Source organism: Pelophylax lessonae (genome assembly GCF_965119305.1).
Source record: "Pelophylax lessonae genome assembly, chromosome: 1".
NCBI classification, from domain to species: domain Eukaryota; kingdom Metazoa; phylum Chordata; class Amphibia; order Anura; family Ranidae; genus Pelophylax; species Pelophylax lessonae.
Window position 1 is genome coordinate 292,659,673 of NC_138768.1, and position 19,460 is coordinate 292,679,132.

At 39.5% G+C, this 19,460-nt stretch overlaps 1 protein-coding gene across 1 annotated transcript in view; it reads right to left on the reverse strand.

Moving 5' to 3' along the window:
- The window catches only part of SEZ6L (seizure related 6 homolog like), a 636,929-nt gene that overhangs the window by 152,618 nt on the left and 464,851 nt on the right, over window positions 1–19,460 (reverse strand). The window contains exons 4-5 of the mRNA XM_082244006.1: window positions 9,333–9,525; window positions 4,350–4,535 (exon numbers count right to left, since the gene is read on the reverse strand). Of these exons, the coding sequence (XP_082100132.1) occupies window positions 4,350–4,535; window positions 9,333–9,525 (379 nt within the window). The remainder of the gene's footprint in view (window positions 1–4,349; window positions 4,536–9,332; window positions 9,526–19,460) is intronic.

Here is a 19,460-nt window from a genome sequence, read left to right on the forward strand (position 1 = left end):
CTTTGATTTTTGCAAGTAGTGCCATCCTTCCTTTCTTCTTAAACAATGTTTTAATGCTAATGAATGTTTCTCTCTGTGGCCTACAGCTTCCTGGACAGTTCAGTGTATTCGTGTTACATGTCTTAGTAGTTGCAATGTAAGCTGGTAAAACAGGCCAACCCAAATTTTATTTTGTCCAGCTACAACCTGTAGTTTTTTGGGAGTTCTAAGTAATTCTTAAGTCATATGGAAGATATAATCATGGCATACTTGGGTTCTTAAGGAAACCTCCAGAGGACAGCTATGTAGGATACCCCCAAACAAATGGCAAACTGGCTCCAAAGTAATAGAATAACTGCTCCCAGACTGCCAATATCTTCACTTACTGTATCTGGAAAGCCCAGAAACTGCATTCACAGTCCCATTCTTTTAATCACTACCCATAATTCATCACTTTAAATAAAGACAGGTATGTACAGCAGATTGCCCAGTACACATCTCCACCATAGTATGGTACAATGTCAGTAAAAGTGGAGCCATCTTCCAAATCCACATTTTAAGTTTACACTCCCTCTTTCCATAATTGGATGTCCATGCAGCAAGACACTCTTCTCTATGATGTCATGGAATACTCCATGGAATATGCTGGTTCTAGATAATAGTAATCCTAATAACTTAATCTGACAGGTTTTACAGTCACTGCGTGTTCTTTTTTCCTACTCAGGATATGGTTTTATATGTAATCACTTAATTGTTTCTGCTTCATAATCCTTCCAGCTTCCAGCTTAGTTGGAGAAGTTGGACAATTAAAAAGTTGATTTGCAAGCCATCTTCATTTATTTTATTTAAATCCCTATATTCAAAGTGCTTTATTTGCCTATTTGTGTCAGGTGCAGGAGGATTTAAACATCTGTACCGTATTTACTGTACTTTCCATAAGGTTGGTTACAGATCTGGCAGGTATAGCCTGCCTATACTTTATTAAACTGTAACTGCACCTTTTGTTAACTTACACTCAATTTGAAACCTCACTTATGGTGGCAGATGAACGTCAATAATGTATATTACAGAGTAAACATGCAGGCTTTTCTTAGTTATATCTACCAAATGTAAGCAAGTATTATTTTTGTAGATTATTTAAGTTATTAGTGTTAAAGATTTGGTAGCTTAACAACACCTTTGCCAAGCTCTTTTATTTCTCATTAGGCATGTGCAGGAAGTGTCAAAGTAATTAACTGATTTTAAAGAAAGCTTTCTGTAGACTGATATTAACTGGATAAAATGGACAGTGTTTCATTTGTGTTCATTTCAATGTCTTAAGAAACGATAGATAAAATTTCCTCATTTATTTGAGTATTTTAATTAGATCTTTTTGAACAGCACTTTGTGGAAGCAATTTAAGCAGTTGTTTTTTAAATTTTCATTTTATGATTATATGTATAATATATGTGGCTATATTCTCACAAGGGTGCTAATGCAACAAAGAATCCCTGTTTATGCACAGATTTTTAGAAGCGTGTATAGCAGCGTGTTAACATGAAGTCACACCCATTTACTGCCTAATCTTATATAAATGATGTTTAGGAGAAAATAACAGGGAGAACCATACTGTTTTAGAGTGTAAAAGTCAGGCAAGCAATACCATTACCAGATAAAATTGTAGGCTAGAAGGCTAGATTTTTATGATCTGCTTATGTGGTGTAGCACCGGCATCCTTCTAGATAGGTGCTAGGATTAGATAGATAGATTTAAAATTGGCTCACTGTGTTTTTCTAGTAGTCAGTATGGCTTCAATTGCTGTGTTAGATACATTTAGATACATTCAGTTGCTCACTGTATTCAGTGCAGATGCATTTGACTAGTTAGGTTTGCTCAGTGTTCTCAGCTGCTGCTAGTCAGTTTACTCCCTCTGTTGTCCAGAAAAGCTGTGAGAACTTTCTGGATCATAGGTGAGGTGCTATGTAGATGGTAGCATGAATATTAACCGCTTGCCGACCGCCGCAAGTAGATTTACTGTGGGGGTCAGCCCCTGCCAGGCAGAGTGACGTTAATTAACAACACTAGCCTGGGAGGGTCTGGGGAGCGAGCGCGAGCCCGCGGAGGCGCGCTCCCGCTCCCGCGCGGTCACGGACCCCCCCCGCGCGTGTGACCAGCGGACCCGATGTCCGCCGGCCACTCGGCGATCGTCGGGGGAGAGGGAGAATGTCAGGCAGCTTGTGTAAACAAGCTGCCTGTCATTCTCCTCGCTGTAAAGACACTGATCACATGGATCTACTATGTAGATCCGTTGATCAGTGTCCTTACAGCTAGAGCCACAGCCAATCACAGTAAGAATCACGCCCCTAGGGACACACACAGCCCCTCCCTCCCAAATAAAGTTAACCCCTTCACTGCCAGTGTATTTTTACAGTAACAGTGCATATGTATAGCACTGATTACTGTAGAAATGTCACTGGTAACCCCAAAAGTGTCAAAAATGTCAGTCAAGGGTCCGATCTGTCCGCCGCAATGTCGCAGTACCGCAAAAAAAAAATCGCAGATCGCCGCCATTACGCGTTAAAAAAAAAAACAACAAAAATGACAAAAATCTTTCCCTTTGTTAGTAAACGCGATAACTTTTGCGCAAACCAATCAAAATACGCTTTTTGCGATTTTTTTTTACCAAACATAGGTAGGATAAAACAAATTGGCCAAAAATGTTAAAAAATTTTGATTTTTACATTTTTTTGGGGGGAATTTCATATAAAAAAATGTGAAAAATATTGCTATTTTTGCAAAATTGTCGCTCTTTTTTTGTTTATAGCGCGTGATCAAAAAATCGCACAGGTGATCAAATACCACCAAAAGAAAGCTCTGTTTGTGGGAAAAAAAGGACGTCAAATTCGTTTAGGTACAGCATCATACGACCGCGCAATTGTCCGTTAAAATCACGCAGTGCCGAATCGCAAAATACCCCCTGGTCTTTTAGCAGGAAAATCCTCCGGGGCTTAAGTGGTTAATGCAGCCCTGGCCAGTTCTAGGGACGTGGGTACCGATAGCATGCTGGGTAACTGTATATATTCTTTGAGTACAATAAGCTCTGGGTCTTTTCCTGGAGAGAATCAGCCCAGCCTGGAGGGCTTGCTGCCCTCCAGAGCAATGCTGTCATATACTTGCTGTCTGTCTGTGAGGCCTCAGATGGGCAACCTGAGGGCCTGGATGCTGGGACCCTAGAGAGCTGACTAAGGGGCTGTTTACTGAAGATCTGGTCTATTATAACTTGGCATAGACATCGCTTGGAAGCTGGAAGGAGACCTTGTTTGAGTACAGATGGTTTTGAAAGATCTTAGAGACTTTTGGGCTGCTGTCACCCCTCAGTGTTAGAGAAAGTCAGCTATGGGTTCATTAAAGAGGACACTGGCTAGTGTCCTGAAGAGCTTAGTTCACTAAATCCTCTGGAAAGGGACTCTGCTCTTTTGGTTCTAAAGAAAGGAGTGTGCATTTAACTAATACTACTTCAAAGCTAAGTCCACTGTTTGTTGCAGCAATAAACTTTACCATAGCTTTTTCCAGAAAGAATACAAGTTGTCCTCAAGTTGTACATAGTTCTTGCTTTTGGAGTATCCCACTCAACCTCAACCCTATCCAAATTCTCCAAAAATAAAAACAACAAAAACAACACCCTAGACTGTTCATTGAGGAAATGTGTGACTGAGCTTGCGTTCCTGGCTGCGGGGCAAACATCTGGGGAAGACCTGGGCAGTATTTATGTCGCTCCTATAGTAGTAGCGCTACAGTTGCATGATTGGGGAAAATTATGTACGAATGTACTGCTGACAGATAAAAAATCTAGGTAAGAAAACTCTTAAGCCCCGTACACACGATAAGAAATTCGGAAGGGAAATTTTGTCCGACGACCGATCTGCTGATTTTCGGATTGTTAGTATGGTGCTTTCGACAGCCGACTCCGACTTTTTGGCTGACAAAATCCTGATGTGCAGGCATTAAAATTTTTGTCCTCCGTCAACACACGTCTGATTTTCATCTCATTAGTACAGATTTTGATGGGGAAAAATCTTATGAGCAAGACTAGGCATGCTCAGAGATGAAAGAACACATAGAAAGCAATCCTACACATGACATCACTTCTGAAGTAGAATTCTGTCGTACGGGAAAATTCAAGTGCAGTCTAGAGCACATTCCAACCAACGGACACGCACTTTGGACAAAAGACGGACGACGGGTCGGCGGAAATTCGTAGCGTGTGTACGGGGCTTTACAGATTGGCTTGTGGACTTCCCATGTGTTCCTGTATATACTGTGGGGTTACCTGCCACCATGGCATACCTTTGTTGTTGATTTCCAAAGTACCTGTATGTTTCATGACCTACCTAGGCAGATGGGCTCCTTATCACTCCAACGTGGTTTTGAAGAGTTGATACACGTAAGGTTCCTGGAGCCTTCCAGCTCATATCCCATGTAACAATGAAAATGTGCGGTTCCCCCAGCATGCAGATCCATGACTGTCACATCTCCATTATCTGGCCTTCTAGGAAAGCTGCAGCTCAGCATGAAAACTTGAAATACAAACACAGATACATATAAGCAAGGAAACAGGCATAGTAATGCATTCAAACAACAAAGGTCTTATTTATTTATCAAATCAACAACAGAAAAACGTGATAATACCTGAAACATTGTGTGATATTTTTTTCTACAGCTTTACAAAAAAATTACAGATAATGCAACTTTTACAATGCTTTACAAAAAACTGATATAGTTCTTTTAGCACATTTAGAGAAACATATGGTATTCTGCCAAAATCTATTCTGTATATCCAAAAGCTGCTCTATCCATTTATCACCTAAATTTCTGCAAGCAGTGGTGTTTAAGGAATTTCATTTAAATTGATGCTAATTGTGTTATTATGGTGTAACATGAAATTCATTAAAGCCCAACTCTGGAAAACTTGGAAATTCTCTTAAAAATTCTCTTAACAGCTCATTTAATCTAGAGGATGCAAAAAGCCCTTTTACTTACCCAACACTCCACTCCTCTGGCAGATGGCACCCCCCAATGTTGGAATGTCCCTTGATGTGCTCATGTGCATTGCTGGGCTATGGACCTTGCCTCAGTCTTAATGAAATCAGGACCTTGGCCCACTGGAGCATGGGAGAGAAGATGCTGCATGGACCAGTCTAGCAGCATGATGAAGTGGAAGATCAGGTAAATAAAATTTGTTTTCTATGCCCCCTAGACTCAAACAAGCAGTCAACAATTTGCAGTGCAGGCACAGCCCCACTGCAAGGTGGAACTGTTAGGTATCAGTAAAGTTTGACTTTAAATATACTGATCATACCAAACAGTTTTTGTAATCTGTCTTCTTTTTATAAAGTTCTTCTTTTATTAATTTTTTTATGATATCCAGTTTAATAACATTAACAGGACTAGCATAAAACAAGCTTAAAGGTTATTTCCAGTTAAAAATATAATATAGCATAAGCAATTTCCACACATGTGATTTAATGTTATTAACAATTAACTTTTCATATCAATCTGAAGCTGTTAGAATTTTTTAAAGATGCCAAGAAATAAATTTTATTTATTTTATTCCTAACACGATTGGTGTACAGAATACTCACAGAAATGTCTGCTTGTGTCATTGGTGCACCAATTTTCTCTGCACTAAGATACGTATAAATTTTAGTCTGCACTAATATGCATATAACTATATATATATTTTAGGCATCCTTTGCAATAGGTTTTTGGTGAGATACTCCCTAAGGGTTAATTATTTTTAAAGGGATGCAGACATTGCAACTTTCCTCATTAGAATACTGAAAGTGCACCAGGAAGTAATAATGAGTGCAGACCTTCACATTGAGGAATCAGTCTTGCAAGGACACCTTGGAACAACCAGCTTTACCTTAAAGTATAACTAAAGGCAAAACTTTTTTTGGTTTTGGATAGAGGGGAGATGGATTAGAACACCTGTTAGTTTTTATTGCTGTCTGTATCCCCGTAAGGGAGATTCACCCTCCCTATTTGTAATGTTTACCCTTATCATTACAAATTAAAAGAACATCCCAAATTTTGGGTTGTCCCCAGAAAGTGTAAAAAAGGGGAAATGTTCCAATGGGGATTTTAGTTCAGGTGACCTGGTGGTCCCCAAGGAATTCTCTTAATTTCCAGGGATTTCCTCTAACTCTCTGTTTGCCTATGGGACAGGAAGTGAAGGAAGTCTCAGCAATGGGACACAGATGGCAAAAAAAAAAAAAAAAAAAATGAAAATATATCGGACAGGGGTTATAACCAACCCTTCCAAAATGAAAAAAAAAAGAAAAAAAAATTTTTTTTCCTATCGTTCTACTTTAAATAGAGAAAAAGTTAGGTCTCTGCTAGAAAGTTTGCTAAAATCCTTGCAATGTACAAACAGATCACCCAGAGGGGGTTGTTTTTTTCTCTACAAAAGTGTAGTTACAGTTAAAATATGGTTGGGAAATATTTCATTATATTTTTATACTAAATATTCTTATTGGTGATGATGATAAAGATGATAATTATTATTATTAATAATACTAATACTAATACTAATACTACTAATAAATAATAATAAATAAAATAATAATAATAATAACAAATTATTTATTTAAAGCCATCAGCTTCTGCAGTGCTATACTAAGTGGCTAAAACAATGCTATATTACAAAATTATCTTTTTTCATTATTAGTGTGTAAATATCAATAAGGCAAATGGGCTCTACTCTGCTGATTCACCAATAGTATCTGGTACACTCAAAAAGTGTCCTTGTAACTGCCAGTAACAATAAAATAAAAAGGTATGCTCCTGCCTGACATTCTCCAATCAGGCAATAAAAATACTACAAAACACACTACAAGTTAATATACACCTTATATACCTACAATCTGTACTCTATAAAGGAGGCTCAGTTTTAAATTAAAGCATTATGTAAATTGTGATTTTTAATGGAGTGTACTTGATAATTTGCTCAGAAGACCATGCAGTATCATCATGTTGACATGTTTTATTTCATGATATACCGAAGTTTTAAAGCTTAAAGGTGCATCCAAATACCAAAAAAAAAAGACATAGGTAAATATCTATCCAATTGTCTTTCATATATCACTTACTATGCTGTGGGGTACATTTTTTGGTCTTAGTTCTGCTTTGAAAAGTAACTATATTATGGGCACTTGCCCATCTTTGGAGGTCATCACCATGCCAATGCATCATTTCTTCAGTGAGAAAAGGAACTTTCACCATTCTCATAAATTAGTAGCAGCTCATGTGCTATTTAAGAAAACTGTTTACAGATTTTAGGGTTTACAACTACCCAAAAGTGACTTATTTAAAGGCCTATCTGCCCAAGAGTCTTTACAGCTTTGGGCAGCTGTGTTTGCTATAAGTAACTCTGTCTGTACTTTACAGGCAGAACTTATTTATCAGTTGTAATCTACATTTGAATGCTGTCTGCCCTAACAAAGGGTTCAAGGTTTAGAAGCTAGGCTTCTTGAATTCAATGGAGGAAACCTCACTTTGACTATGTTCAAAAATCCTTGAAGTCAGTTATGAGACCAACTTGAAAAAAACATCTATATGGTAGGAAATATATTTTTTTTTTTTTGTATGCTGTGTGAATGAGTACACATACTGTACCAAGCACATAGTGGGACTTTCTAAAATTGGACTGCAAAAGTGGAAATGCACTTTAACCCCTGGGCACTTTTACCCCCTTCTTGCCCACGCCAGCTTTCAGCTTTTAGTGCTGTCGCACTTTGAATAACAATTGCGCGGACATGCAACACACCCAAAACAACATTTTTATCATTTTTTTCATACAAGTAGAGCTTTCTTTTGGTGGTATTTAATCACCACTGTTTTTTTTTTTTATTATTTGCTAAACAAACAAAAAAAGACCAATAATTTTAAAAAAACAAACAAAACTTTTTTATTGTTTGTTATAACATTTTGCAAACAGGTAATTTTCTCTTTCACTGATGTGTGCTGATGAGGCTGCACTGATGGGCACTGATGAGGCGGCACTGATGAGCATTCATGGGCACTAATAGACTGCACTGATGGGCACTGATGAGGCGGCACTGTTGAGCACTGATGAGGTAGCACTGATGGGCACTGATAGGTGGCACTGATGGGCACTGATATCTGGTACTGATGCACACTAATAGGTGGCACTGATGGGCACTGGTAGACGGCACTGATAGGCAACACTGATGAGGAGGCACTGATGGGCACTGATTGATAGCACTGATGACTGCTGATTGGCAGTGCTGGTAGGCACTGGTTGGCAGCACTGGTGGGTACTGGTGGGACTGAAATGATAATCAGGACACTGATAATCAGTGCTCTGATTATCAGTGTGGATGTCCCTTTTACAGAAGCCAGTTATCGGCTCTCTTCTCCTCCCCTCATGCTATCAGCATAAGGAAAGGAGTGTCGGCATCTGTTTACCTCCTTGATCAGCTGTGATTGGACACAGCTAATCACAAGGTAAAGAGCTACTGATTGGCGTGATAGGCGGGATCACAGGAAGCCATCATATAACGGTATCCCAGAACTAGACAACCATGCTGGTTAAATTCTCATGTCAGCCAAAACGATTTATGTTGTGTTGTGGGAAAACATTTCTCAGGTTTTTATTTTTTATTTTTGTGATGTTTGTTCCTGTTGCAGAGATTTCCCCTAACTTCACGTCGGCATAGGAAATTATGAAAAATCTCTCAAATAGGATCACAAATGAAAACAACGACTCATTTTTAATACAGTGGGGAAGAGCTAGAACTTTCTGTCCCTGTGACAACCATGCTCCAGCTTTCTTGTCTTGGTGTCTTGGTGTTTAAAGAACCTTTGTAGTATTTGCTAAGAAGAATGTACAGCAGGCATACAGGCAAAAAGGCAATTAAAAAAAACCTCCAGAGGATAAAAATACAGCCTTTATCTAATCAAACAAAGCCAACACATGCGAGATAAATATACACAGATGGTCAGGCTTTGAAAAACAAAATGCTTTTGCTTTTTAAAGGCTTTAAAAGCAACATCTTGTTTGATTTTTTTGTGTCTTTATATAAAGAAATAAAGCACTCATTCATTTGCATTTTGTTTTTTTTTTTAGTTTTGCTTCTAAATTTAAGCATCCAAGTCAGCATTTTTGCCGCCTCATTGATATCATAGATTAGACTCTGCAACTTTTATTAAAAAATAGATTTTTTGCCACTTATGCCAAGGGATTCATAAACCCTCAGAGCTGTGGGATTAACAATAAAACAGGGCATGTGGCTGTTTCTGGTCACATTGTTTTTTTATTATAAGAAACCAGTTGTTGCTTTAACACTTACCTTGGTAATGTAGATGAAAGGTCCCAATTGAATCATCCTGGAATGTTTTGAAGTAAACTGACAGACTATTAGTGGGGCTTCGGATGACCTGACCTTCAACCAGAAGTGTTTCATTTGCTAAGACTACAAGACCATCCTCGCTAATGCCTCGAATGGATAGATGCTCTCCCTCAGAGAGATTTACACTTTTAACCTATAAAATAAACAGAAGTTATAAGAACAAACAATCATAGGAACATGACAGTCATTATGTCCTCAAGGTATAAACTTTATGTCAAATATCGTTCCTGGTGCTATAATAGTGTGAGTAATGTTCCAAGCTATAATTCTTTTTAGTTATATAAAACATGGATCACAGGCTCTCAGTTGGAGCCATGAAACCACATATAAAAAGACTAACTCTTAGCGAAAGTGGTATAGTCCATGGAAAGTCACTATAAAAACCACTGTATGGTCTCTGAAGTCTTTAGCAGGCGACACTTAGGGCAATGAATAGCTCTTCTCAGGCATGTAAGCCAACTCTGGAGAAAAAGTTTATAAAAAGACAGAAAAGCGCCTAAGTGTAATATGCTTTAATCAAAGGGCTGACGGGGTAGACAATTGCCAACTCACATGTAGAAGATAAAATCAATGCTCATCTGTAATAAATGTCCTCTCTCAGGTAAGAAGATTAAGCATGCCGTTCCTTGGGCAGAGACCACGGTCAGGACAGGAGGAACACCCAGTCTGTACTGTGTCATTCCGGTTTGTGGATGGGTCGCAGAGTGGAGCATAGTGCTGAGGAAGCGTGTGACGTCACCGGAGGACAGATGAATACAACGCGTTTCAGAGCATGCGTGTAACGGCACAGTACAGGCCGGCTGTACCTCCTGTCCTGACCATGGTCTCGGCACCAGGAATGGCGTGCTTGACGTTCTTATCTGAGAGAGGATGTTTTATTACAGATGAGCATTGATTTTATCTTCTAAATGTGAGTTGGCAATTGTCTACCCTGTCAGCCCTTTAATCAAAGCATATTACACTTAAAGGATCTTTTCTGTCTTTTTGTATATCTTTTTAGTTATATGATAGCCTTATAACAAATCCATCTAGCATGAATACGTCAAAGCTTTTTTGCTACTGTAATGTTCTGATTGAAATAAAGACTCCCAGTGCTCTATTCTGTTTGTGGACTTTATTTCTGTTTATGCATAGATGTACAGGCCAGGAAGCTGGAAGACTGGTGAGCAGGAAGTAGTGTGGTTGCTGGCCAGCCCCCTAGTGGCAATGTCATCTTTTTATGAACCTAAACCCAACCTGATGACAAGAAAAAATTTGAACACAACAAAAAAAATCACTGTTACATCAATCACTGGACATTTGCAAGGTTTTACCCCCTTCATGACCAGGGTAATTTTTGCTATTTAGCACTGTGATACTTTAATTGGCAATATATTAGCAATACTGTATGCAAATTCAATTTTTATAATTTTTTTTTACAGAAATAGAGCTTTCTTTTGGTGGTATTTGGTCACCACTGGGTTTTTTATTTTTTTATTATATAAAACAAAAACAGACTGAAGATTTTGAAAAAAACTATATTTTCTACTTTCTGTTATAAAACATATGCAAAAAAAAAAAATCAAGTTTTTTTAATGAATTTAGGTCAAAATGCATTCTGCTACATGTCTTTGGTAAAAAAAATAATCCTAATAAGTGTATAATAATTGGTTTGTGCGCAAGTTATAGCATCTACAAACTATGGTATTTATACTGGAATTTAAAGGCTTTGTTACCCCAACGCCTAATAATCCTGATATGTGGCTGCTGTACCATGTACTTGTATGAGAAAGTCTCCTGTTGTCTTTGTTTTGCTTCCTTTATGTGAAATCCCTGGTGTTCCTGCCAGTTCCTATGCTTTCCTATTAAAAACTGACCACACTAAGCAGGAGAGCACATCGTGGTCAGCTCTCCGGCTATGCTGGGAATTCAGTGTACTCTCCTCTAATAATCAGACTTGTCCTGACACGGGTCCTGCTGCACATCCATTCACTGGGATGCTCAGTGTGCTCTTGCTTCTCCTCCCTCCAGCTCTTATGCAGCTGAGAACAGAGGGAATGTGATCACTTATAAAAAAAGGGAAAAATGTATTTATATCTTTCAATTAATATTTTGCCTTTAATTTCTAATTTAAACTGAATGGGTTGTTTTACAAGGTGCTAGTTTACAATCACTTTAAGCAGCTATAGACGCTATACTAATAATATCAGGGACTTATAGAGTGGCTATGATAGTGTGGTGCGCAATGTGGTGCTAACAGATACTGGCTGGGAGTGACAGTAACTGACTGACTGACACTGACGTTGCTAGTGACACTAATACAGTGATCAGTGATAATACTGTACACTGTACTAATGACATTGGCTGGAAAAGGGTTAACATCAAAGGGCAATCAAGGTGTTAACTTTGTGCCTAAATCAATGGGTTTTCTTTGTGCCTAACAAGTGTAATCTGCTTTACTTTTACTCACAGATCTGGCTGCTTTTTCTCTCTGAAAGCAGAGTTGATTTTAGGGGCAAGAAACCGCCAGATCGCTGTCTGTGTACAGAGTTCTGCGTTTTTTTAAATATAGAACTCTGTTCTGTGATTGGCCACAGCTGATCAGCAGGTGTATAGCTATAATCCTTGGCTGTAACCTGCTGACAAACTCATTTGGCAGCAACATACAGTTATGTTGTCTAGCCTGAAGCTGTTGCTGATCTGCAGTAAAATGTACTGTTGGTGGGCAGCAAGTAGTTAAAAATGAGTGATAATTTGTGTATATTAAAATCTAAGCCAGAAACCTATCCCAAGTTTTCTTAAATTTCCACACTGAGAATCAATGATTGTTTTTCTGAAATTAATTTGTGGATTTGTTGCATAACCAGTTTAGATGCAAAATGTGCTAATACAGTTATTTTAGTTTTGATTATTCCCTGTCAAAGACACACCACCTTTTCATTTTTATAGCTGATTTGCTGTATACACAATTGTGTTAATAAATCTAGCATCTGCCATCATTAATCATAAGCAGCAATCAGTGGGCTAAACTAATTTAACACTTAAGTCCTAAATGTTTGTAAGGATCTTTATTTAAAAAAATTTTACAATTTTGCTTACATTAACTGCTTGCCAACCGCGTAACCTACATTTACTGCGGCAGGTCAGCTCTTTTGCGCAAACTTATGTACATGTACGTCATTTAGTACAATAGCCTCTAGGTGGCATGAGTGCGCTGACAGAAACCTGATCACGTGCTGATTAGAGAGAGGGGGAGCCAATCAGCGGGGCATCAGGGTCACATGCGATCATTCCCGAGAGAGGCAGAGCGGCGGCCTTCCTATGTAAACAAGGCAGATCACCTTTCTGACAGGGGAGAAGATAGAGATTTTGTGTTTCTGCTAAGCAGGAACATGGATCTCTGTCTTCCTCCAGTCAGAGTAACCCCCCCAAAGTTAGCAAGCACTCCCTAGGGACACATTTAACCCTTTGATCTCCCCTGCCATGGTCATTAGGACAGTGACAGTGAGTTTTTTTAGCACTAATCAAAAAATTTGACAAAAAAGTGTCAAAAGTGTCAGTTAGGTGTCTGATTTGTCCGCCACAAAGTCGCAGTCGTGCTATAAGTTGCTGATTGCCACCATTACTAGTAAAAATAAATAAAAATTCCATAAAAATATCCAATCATTTGTAGACGCTATAACTTTTGTGCAAACCAATCAATAAACGCTTATTGGTATTTCTTTTTTCTAAAAATTTGTAGCAGAATACATATTAGCCTAAATTGATGAAGAAATTTGATTTTTTACATTTTTTTATTGGATGTTTTTAATAACAGAAGGTAAAAAATATTGTTTTTTTTTTCCAAAATTGTTGCTCTTTTTGTGTTGCTCAAATTCGCACGACCGCGCAATTGTCAGTTAACCGGTTGCCGACCGCCGCACGACTATATACTGCGGCGGTCAGCCCCGGCCAGGCAGAGTGACGTATCGGTACGTCACTCGCCTGTCACTGACTTGCGAGCCTATCGGGGGCGGGCGCGCGCCCGCCGAGGCGCGCGCCCGCCGCGGCTCGTTCACAGGCAAGTCAGTGCGTGTGACCGGCGGACTCGATGTCCGCCAGTCACACTGCGATCGCTCCTGTGAAGGGAGAAAGACAGAGCAGCTTGTGTAAACAAGCTGCCTGTCAGTTCTCCCTGTGTAAAAGTGAAGATCTGACCGTTCTACTATGTAGAACGGTTGATCTTTGCTTTTACACCAATAGGAATGTCCCTGCACAGTAGAAAGCACGCCCCTAGGACACACTTAACCCCTCCCTGTCCAATAAAGTTAACCCCTTCCCTGCCAGTGTCATTTTTGCAGTAACAGTGCATATGTATAGCACTGATTACTGCAGTAATGTCACTGGTACCCCCAAAAGTGTCAAAAATGTCAGTCAAGGGTCCGATCTGTCCGCTGCAATGTCGCAGTACCGAAAAAAAAATCGCAGATCGCCGCCATTACGCGTTAAAAAAAAAAACACCAAAAATGACAAAAATCTTTCCCTTTGTTAGTAAACGCGATAACTTTTGCGCAAACCAATCAAAATACGCTTTTTGCGATTTTTTTTACCAAACATAGGTAGCATAAAACAAATTGGCCGAAAAATGTTAAAAAATTTTGATTTTTACTTTTTTTTTGGGGGAATTTCATATAAAAAAATGTGAAAAATATTGTTATTTTTGCAAAATTTACGCTCTTTTTTTGTTTATAGCGCGTGATCAAAAAATCGCACAGGTGATCAAATACCACCAAAAGAAAGCTCTGTTTGTGGGAAAAAAAGGATGTCAAATTCGTTTAGGTACAGCGTCGCACGACCGCGCAATTGTCCGTTAAAATCACGCAGTAAAAAATCGCAAAAAAACCCCTGGTCCTTTAGCAGCCAAATCCTCCGGGGCTTAAGTGGTTAAAGTAACGCATCGCAAAAAATGGCCTGGTAATTAAGGGGGTAAAACCTTCCAGGGCTGAAATGGTTAATATTGTCAGCTTTATCTAAAGCATTTTAATTAGGAAGGTACAGTGTTTTAACCCTGGGCTCATACTGAGAATTTAAAGCTTGTTTAACAGGCACTAGCACAGTTTAATGTGACCACTCAATTAGTTAAAAAATGTGCCTTTAGTATAAAAACTCCTGATTAAAAGCATAACACTTTTGCAGGTGTGATATTTAGATCGTGCTACACTGATTCCAAGCAGGTGCTGTAAATCTTTGTTGGTGCTGTATATATATCTCCAAGGATCAAATACATATAAATATAAAACCAGAAACAGAGGGCACTAGTGCAGATAAAATCAATAGCAAGAAATGTAATTTACCCCTACATCCAAGTGACTTGAATTATGTGTATCCCTGTGACCACGCTTCTACTTCCAACCCTGGCTGTTCTTCCTGCTCAGGTCCTTATCTGGCTGTTCACTGCACCTGTTCTGCACTTCTCTGAGAGTTCTGACAAGCCATGCATCCTGAACCTGCAGCTCAAGTGGAGTGCTCCTTGAATGTCGGCTGGTTTCCCGAACACAGCTGTTGTTCCTGTCCTGATGGTCCACCTGCTTTCCAAGATCTCCTACTTTAGCTGCACGTTCTCCTATCAACACCTGCTGGCACCCGTGTTCCTCCTGTCCCTTGGTACCCTCTGTTTCCCTCTCAGTCGGGCCAGGGCTGGAGATTAGGGATGAGCTTCGAGTTCCACTCGAACATTGGCTGTTCACTCGTTAATCAAATGAAGAACAAATGGGCTTCTTCACCGGAACTTCGAGGTCCCGCATTATCATGGACTCTGACCTCTGATTTCCAATAAATTACCTGCCTACCGGGGGAGTCAAACCCACAGGTCCTCACATTGCAAGCCTGGTGTTCTACCACCTATGCCACCATTAAGCCTGCTTAAGCTAAACACACTCTCCCTATGTGTAGGGTGAGATAGGAGTTAGTTAGTTAGGCAGGGAAAGTGTGTTTAACCTAAGCATGCTGGTAGAGTACCAGGCCTGCAATTGTGGGTTCGAAACACCTGGCCAGCGGGTGATTTATAGGTGGAATTCTATAGTTAATAAATACATTGCCGGCAGGGGGAGCGATTTTTGCTTTTTACAGTTTGTCTAGATCAGATAGTACAGTGTATACCACAAAGTTATAAATATATATATGGGCACTTCAGTTTATATCAGTTTATGTCAGTATTGCTGAAAAAAACGGCATGCAGTGAATAAATTAAATGACATCAGTCATTTATTCACTGCACCTGAGCAGTACATTGTGGGGCGGCTTGTGACATCAGGTCCCTATAAAAGAGCTGTCAAAACCAAAACAGCTCATTACGCGGGAAGCGTCCGTAGAAGCAGGAGCTTCTTCTTCTTTTGTATTTTTTTCTATTTTTCGGGCGGGCGACTGATCATCGGGGGACACTATTTTTTAATAAAAGACTTTTCCAAAACTGGCTTTTGTCTTTATTTTTATTGTACACTTTTTTAGTGAATGGGTGGGGGTACGATGTACCCAATATCCATTCACATAGGGGAGGCCAGGATCTGGGGGTCCCCTTGTTAAAGGGGGATTCCAGATTTCAATAATCCTCCCCCCGCAGATCCCCACAACCACAGCCCACGGTTGTCGGGATGAGACCCCTGTCCCCATCAACATAGGGGCAAGGAGCTTTGGGGTGGGGGGACAGAGCCCCCCTGCCCAAAGCACCCAACCTCCATGTTCAGGGCATGTGGTCTGGTACTGTTCAGGAGGGGGGTACTCGCTGGCCCCCCACTCCCATCCTGGCCAGCCAGGCTGTGTGCTCAGATAAGGGTCTGGTATGGATTTTAGGGGGAACCCCACGCCATTTTTTTAATCTTAGCGTGGGGTTCCCCTTAAAACCCATACCAGACCCAGAATTTTTTTTATCTGTATTGCCAGGAGCCGACAATACATTACAGCCGCGAGCAAGTTTCATTGACATTTTTTCATTTAGAAATGTCAGTATTGCTACAACAGGCTAGAAACATCGCACAAATGTGGCACATTAAGGGGGCCCCCCCAGGCATGATATTTAAAGGAATTTTTCATTTTTTTTGTTTCACTTTAAGCATTATTAAAATCACTGCTCCTGTAAAAAGGATTGTTTTAAAACATTTTTTTGCATTGATTCATGTCCCCCCTGGGCAGTACCCAGGTCCCCATACATATTTTTGGGCCAATAACTTGCATTTAAGCCTTTAAAACTAGGACTTTTGATTTTTCATGTTCGTGTCCCATAGACTTTAATGGAGTTTGCATGTTCGCAAGAACACTTCCCCCTGTTTGAGATGTTCTGGTACGAACCGAACAGGGGGGTGTTTAGCTCATCACTACTGGAGATATAAGAGAGGCCAACCTCATCATATAAGTCTCCTATCAGGTACATGACAGAACTGCAGAAATGTTCCAACCTGGAACATGAACAAGGGGACAGAATCTGTTTACAGGTTGATGCAGTACCTCCATTAAACTAACATGTTTTGGGGTCCATGTCACTTCATCAGCTGCTGAAGTGGCAGGGACCCCAAAACATGTTAGTCTTTCCACTGGCAGCTTCTACATGAGAGTACAATCTCTTGGTGGAACATGGTATTCCTCTGGATGAGCTATTTTTGGTGATGCACGTTGATGAAAAGTCACTTATATGTAAGTGTAATTTTAATTCCTCACCAATAAAGTGGTTTTATGTGCACTAGCCAGTACACTCTGTATCTGCCTATATGATATTATCTAGGAAATACTGTCTTAGCAACCTCCCAAGAAATGAATGGCCCAACCTAGGATAGCTTTTTCTATCGGTCAACACTCAGCAGTTTTCTACATTTTAAAGAAAATTGACAATTCCTAGAAAACAGCAAGGTGTACAGTTGGACACAGAAGACATCTGGTTCACAGGAAGCGTGAAAGAGGATATCTATCTCAGACTGGAACAACCACAACTGAGCAGGGTCAGTGGCCTTCAACACTAACTGTCTTCCACATATAATTATGTTTTATCATCTCTACCCTGACATTTTTCACAACAAGTCATACCTTCAGCCATGTAAATGAAAGGATTAACACCTATAAAGTCTGACACCAAGGATAGTACTATGAACTACAACAGGGTGGTTCCACAATTTTCTCACCACCCATCCTGTTCTTGTGCAAAAAAATGTGCAAAAATGTGCCTCCCCATTGTAATTGGTTGAGGTATCCTTTTATGTGTATATAAATTATTGCAGAATTTCCTGTAACTCATTAGAACTGAAGAGGAGGCTTAGATAAGCTATAAAACATTTTGAGTATGGAGCCGTATCTGCATGGGCATAGAAACACAACTAAAATGTTTCATATTTTTGCTCTGAACAGTTCACATATAATGACCCTGAATACAGCCTTTTGAGTTTATCAAACAATGAAAAACCTATAGGTTTATTTAAAAGGTCTGCTTTGACTCCCTTAACTATAGCGGCTCAGGCTACATGAAGTTCAAAATATTTTAGCCTTTAAGAATTGTCCTGATATTGGCTAGCATAATTTACCATTCACCAAATGACTGTTTAAAGTAAAGCTGCTGGGCAAATCAAATGGAACAAATTGATAATCAGAAGTCACATTCAGTTAAAACAACATTTTACAACTACAGTATACAAATTGGCTGCATAAAGCTGAACGCTGGGCAGATATAAGGGAAACAAATTCATGGAGCTCTGTAATCAATAATACATCATTACATTCTGTTTTAAATTCAAGCAGTCTGAAGCTGGCCATACACCGTTAGATTATTTTTTTGTTCAGCCTACAGGCTGGGTGAAAAAAAGTTTAGGAGGCTCTTCCATCCATGGTATACAGTGCAGATGGTTGTTTCTGCCTCTGTGCCTATTATATTCTGACAACTGCTGCAAATCTGATTGGATTCAGCTGCTGTGTGGCCCAGAAATTTTACATCCAGCTTCTTCAATTTTTAAAGCAAAATATGTCAGATAGGAGGGTGCTGACAGGGCCACCAGCATAATGTGAATTTCAACTGGTTCATCCGGAATTGGCCAAAATTTTCTTTTTAAGTACCTTAAATACACCTAGGATCAGTCCTATACAATCCCTGTACAGTATAGCTGGAGTGTAAGAGGAAGAAGCAGTACAAGGAGCCAGTCAGTTCATGTGCTGACATGAAGCATGCTAAAAGAGATAAGCTCATCACTGTGCTGCTTCTACTTTCACTGTCCAGTTAAAGGCTGGGACAGGCCCAGGGTAAGCTAGGCTCATAGGGAGTGGATTCAATATACGTTGGTCATCAACCTGAAGGCATCTCTGACAGTGAATATTGTAGCAAAAGCTAGCTTTGTTATTTTTTCTTTGAATGGGCTATTCATTTTTGTTTTTTTATGTTTGTGTGGTGACTACTTTAAATTGCATATCCAACTTTTTCTAGAAAAAATTGGATTTGGTTCCATCTCCTTTCACCTTCCATCTCCTTTCACCCTTGAGTCTTGATGTGGCACCTTTAATGTGATAGGAGGTCCCACAAACCAAGAAGAAGCCTTGAAATCAAGAGGTAGAGGATGGCACCAAGTACAACTTTGACAGGAAAATGTTCACGCAGTATAAATTTATCTGACTATATTGTTGGATCTGATGGTTTCGACACCTATTTTTTACTGAATGCCACTTCTGCCAATGCCCTTTTCCACCTCATGCTCGGTTTGAATTGCTGAGGTTTGTGACACATTTCTCTTACTGAGAATATAATCTTGGTTAGAAATCATGTACTGTACAGTTTCTTCAGGTTTACTAAAGCAGATTTCCGAGAATGGTAATTCGGCTACACTGGTAATTTCATGTTTCCTCTGTAGAAAATATATGTTTACTCCAGACTAATTATGGGAAAGTTACAACTGGAGATGTGAAAATTATATATTAGGCCTTATTCTGAAAAATCTATTAAATAAGAAATGTGTTGTCCAATAGTAACAAATCAGACTCAAAGCTGCACAGCAAGATTGTCGGCTGGCATGTGATTGGAGGTAGACAATTTTTTTTAAAAAACACTTAGCTTGATGTGAAGAATTATTGCTATTGTATAGTACT